General features: G+C 41.9%; 1 protein-coding gene across 1 annotated transcript in view; it reads right to left on the bottom strand.

The window, feature by feature from the left end:
* Positions 1 to 1,144: 1,144 nt before the first annotated feature.
* Positions 1,145 to 3,532, bottom strand: part of Pgrmc2 (progesterone receptor membrane component 2) — a 39,068-nt gene continuing 36,680 nt past the window's right edge. Inside the window, exon 3 of the mRNA XM_013034873.1 lies at positions 1,145 to 2,496. Within this exon, the coding sequence (XP_012890327.1) occupies positions 2,399 to 2,496 (98 nt within the window). The 3' untranslated portion in view covers positions 1,145 to 2,398. The remainder of the gene's footprint in view (positions 2,497 to 3,532) is intronic.

A 3,532-nucleotide genomic window follows, 5' to 3' on the forward strand; every position in this document is an offset into this window, starting at 1 on the left:
AAATTAAAATGTTCTCTTTTTTCTTCTCTCCAAGTTACTACTAGGACAGACTGGGACCTGCCCGCAGCCCTGGGAATAGGCTGAAGAGGCAGGACGGTGTGAAAGCCGAGGCGGGTGCGAACTTCAACGGGAAAAGGCTCAGGGAGTCCTTCCTTCCCTACTGGTGACCCAAGCGAGCGGCCGCGCACCTTCTGCCAAGTGCACATTCTGCCAAGTACACATGGGGCCTGGCTTCAAACCCCGGCACTCAGAAAAGAAGTACCTGTATTTTAAGCACCTCAAGTGACAGCAAATGTGGGAAACAGAGGATAGGGAGAGGGTGTCCACATAGAACCAAAATTAAGGTCCCTCACTCAGACTAACTACTACATCCAACTGGAATTAAAGAATTATCTCTAGAACACAGTTTATTTCAAGCCCCAAACACAAAATAACCCATCTTTCTTAACAGATCGTATTTCATTTTTACTGCACGAATACTTAAGGTTTCTCTCTTCACAAGTGCAGATTATTGAACTTCAGGCCCAAATGACCCAGGCATTATCAGTTCTCTACAGAGGACATGTACCTTAACCATTTTGAAAAAAAAGTTGTACATGAAAACACTCAAAGCATTTACCAGCACTTCTCATAGCCATTCTGTAGCTCGACTGAATAGAATGTTGTCCTTAGAAGTTTCCCTTTGATGGTTTCTGCATGTGTTATGCCAAAGACAAAGTCTTCAGTGACCATGTCTTTTATTTTTATTTTTGGTACAACTTTTCCCCATGGACTTCCATAGTCATGATGAAATCAAGTAATCAACATACACAGGGCTTTTGGGAGGGTGTTTTCACCCTAATTCTTGAAGAATTTAATATCTATTGGTAGAATAGCCTTTTACTGTTTTGTTTAATAACTGCCTGCATTGCTATTATTTCTAGTATAACCAGTTGGCATCAAAATACAAAGTAAAAACATGTACTTTTAATACATCAATTCTTACCTGAGTAAGCTAGGATCTCTTGACTGTCCCACAAAAGTGGAGGTTCTGAACATTACAACAAACCTGGTATAATGTGTGCAACCTGGATACCCAGTGCCTACTTTCCCTCTCATTTTGAATTCAATGCACAGTCTTATTAAGATATCGCAATGCACTGCCTTACAATTTTGCATATTTTGGTTTATTGTCCATGCTTTATTAAAATGGTACTTGTATTTACAATATCGCGAGTCCCTTCCAAGGCGCGCACACATCCAGACTCACCCAAACAGACATCCAAACCTCAGCCCCACACACCCAACACCAGTGAGATGTGAGGGTCAGATTCCTAGAATTAGGCAGCTGTTGGGGGAAAAAGAATTGTTGGTTTGTGGGTGTTTTTGTTTTTTTGTTGTTGCTGTTTTTGATTTTTTGGAAAAGAGAAAAGCACAAAGGGGAATGCATTTGGCCATTACAATGCTAATTAAATTTGTGTATATTAACGTATGGCAGTTAACACTGAATAATCCTTTTACATTCTATATACACAGAATGACATCAAGGTTTTGCAGTCAACAGAACATTCCAACCTCAGTCTCAACCTGCTTGTAGTGACTTCGGAATTCACGTAGGGGCTTTCCCTAAAAATAATTCAAGTTTATGGAAGTGAAATAAGGCACAATTAATATTGATTTGACCTAGGGGAGAGAACAGAAGGGATAAAACTAGTCTCAAATGATCTTGTTGGGGAATTGCTTTGATTTCAATCCACCTGAAATCCATTCTAATTTCCAATGGATTCTTAGGAATACATTTTATTTTTTATCCCTCCTTGACAAAGCCCAAAGAGAAGCTTGGGAATTCACATTGTAACATTTCAGTAGCCTGAACCACTCAAGCTGATATGCAACTTCTACCTCCCTGGCCAGGTCTTCCTGTCCCTCAATGATAAAAACATCAGTTAAAGAAGAGTCCCTTGCTGTTTTTTGTTTGAGATTTGTACAGTTGAGTAGCAAATACGTATGTGGCTGTCTTTGATACTTTTTTTTTTTTTTACAAAAAGGACAAATTCAAGAATGGAGGGAGAGAGGGGCAGATGAGAGAGGGAGAGAGGGTAGAGGGAGAAGGAGAGGGGGAGAGGAGGAGGAAGTGAGCTGCCCCGGCCTCACGACCTTCTTGCCATTTAAGAAATCCCTGTCTTTCTCTCAGGATGATGAAGCCCCACCAGACATTACAAACAACTGCAACAAAGGGGTTTGGCAGCATCATAACATCCGGTTTTCAAATCTTCACAGCAAGACTCACTTCTCTTGTACACAATTGGTTGAATGTTTTTTCGCAGCAGGTGAATCAAATCCAGAGACACTGGACATTCTGTGAAAGGGAGTAAGAACTGCAGTTCTGAAGGCCCCTGACTTTGGTGGTTTGCAAAGTTCAATCCTGTTTATTGTGATCCTTGGTATCTTCTTCATCTGTATATTCTGAAGGCTCTTCTCCTGGTTTGAGAAGTCTGCCTACATAATCATATTTTTCTGAAAAATAAAGCAAAAGAAGATCGGTATTGATCAAAACTTATTTCATGATTCCACTACACAGAGGGAAGGCGCTTGCTTCGTTAGAACTGTATGGAATAGGCTAAGTTCTTCCTGGTACTTTACTATGTCTGGTCTTTGTGTATATAGGGAGCTCAGAAAGCATGGGCATTAGCCGGGCGCTGGTGGCTCACACCTGTCATCCTAGCTACTCAGGAGACTGAGAGCTGAGGATTGTGGTTTAAAGCCAGCCCAGGAAAGAAAGTCTGTTGAGACACTTATCTCCAATAAACCACTCAGAAAAAACTGGAAATAGCACTGTGGCTCAAACTGGTAGAATGCTAGCCTTGAGCAAAAAAATCTCAGGGACAGTGGTCAGGCCTTAGTTTGAGCCCCCTGACCAACCAACCCCCCCCCCCCACCAAAACATGGGACTTAGTCTTTACAGGAGTGCTTGTGGCCTTTATCAGGGTCACTGGGAGACCTTTTAAAACACACACATTCAGCCCACCTCAGAGTGAGCTGAGTAGCTCACAGCCAGTTCACCCAGCCCAGCTCTGTGGTCCAGTCTGGACATGTGTCTGCACTGTGTAGTGTCGGATGGCCATGTGAGGATTAGAGCGATCTTTGAACCTTTTCTGTGTGTTGCTATGGCTGACCCAAAGCCCCTATGTGTGTTAGGCAGGTAGTTGTACAAGTTAGCTATATTCCCCAGCTCAGGATTTTAACCCTTCATAGCCCAAAACATTATAATTTAAATGACAGATTACAAAGTAATATAATTAAGGATTATATTAAAGATTACAATTGGCAATACAGGGAACTTCTAAGTTATTTAAAATTTGTAAATATACTAGAGTTTGCATAGAAGTGGTATTTAAAAAAATCTAGAGCTAATATTTTGGGGCACATGAAAAATGAAATGGTGACTTTCTTTTTTTGGGGGGGGGTCCGGTCGTGGGGCCTGAACTCTGGGCCTGGGTGCTGTCCCTCAGCTCTTCAGCTCAAGGCTAGTGCTCTACCACTTGAGCCACAG

This window comes from Dipodomys ordii, unplaced genomic scaffold (genome assembly GCF_000151885.1).
Source record: "Dipodomys ordii isolate 6190 unplaced genomic scaffold, Dord_2.0 Scaffold198, whole genome shotgun sequence".
Lineage (NCBI taxonomy): Eukaryota > Metazoa > Chordata > Mammalia > Rodentia > Heteromyidae > Dipodomys > Dipodomys ordii.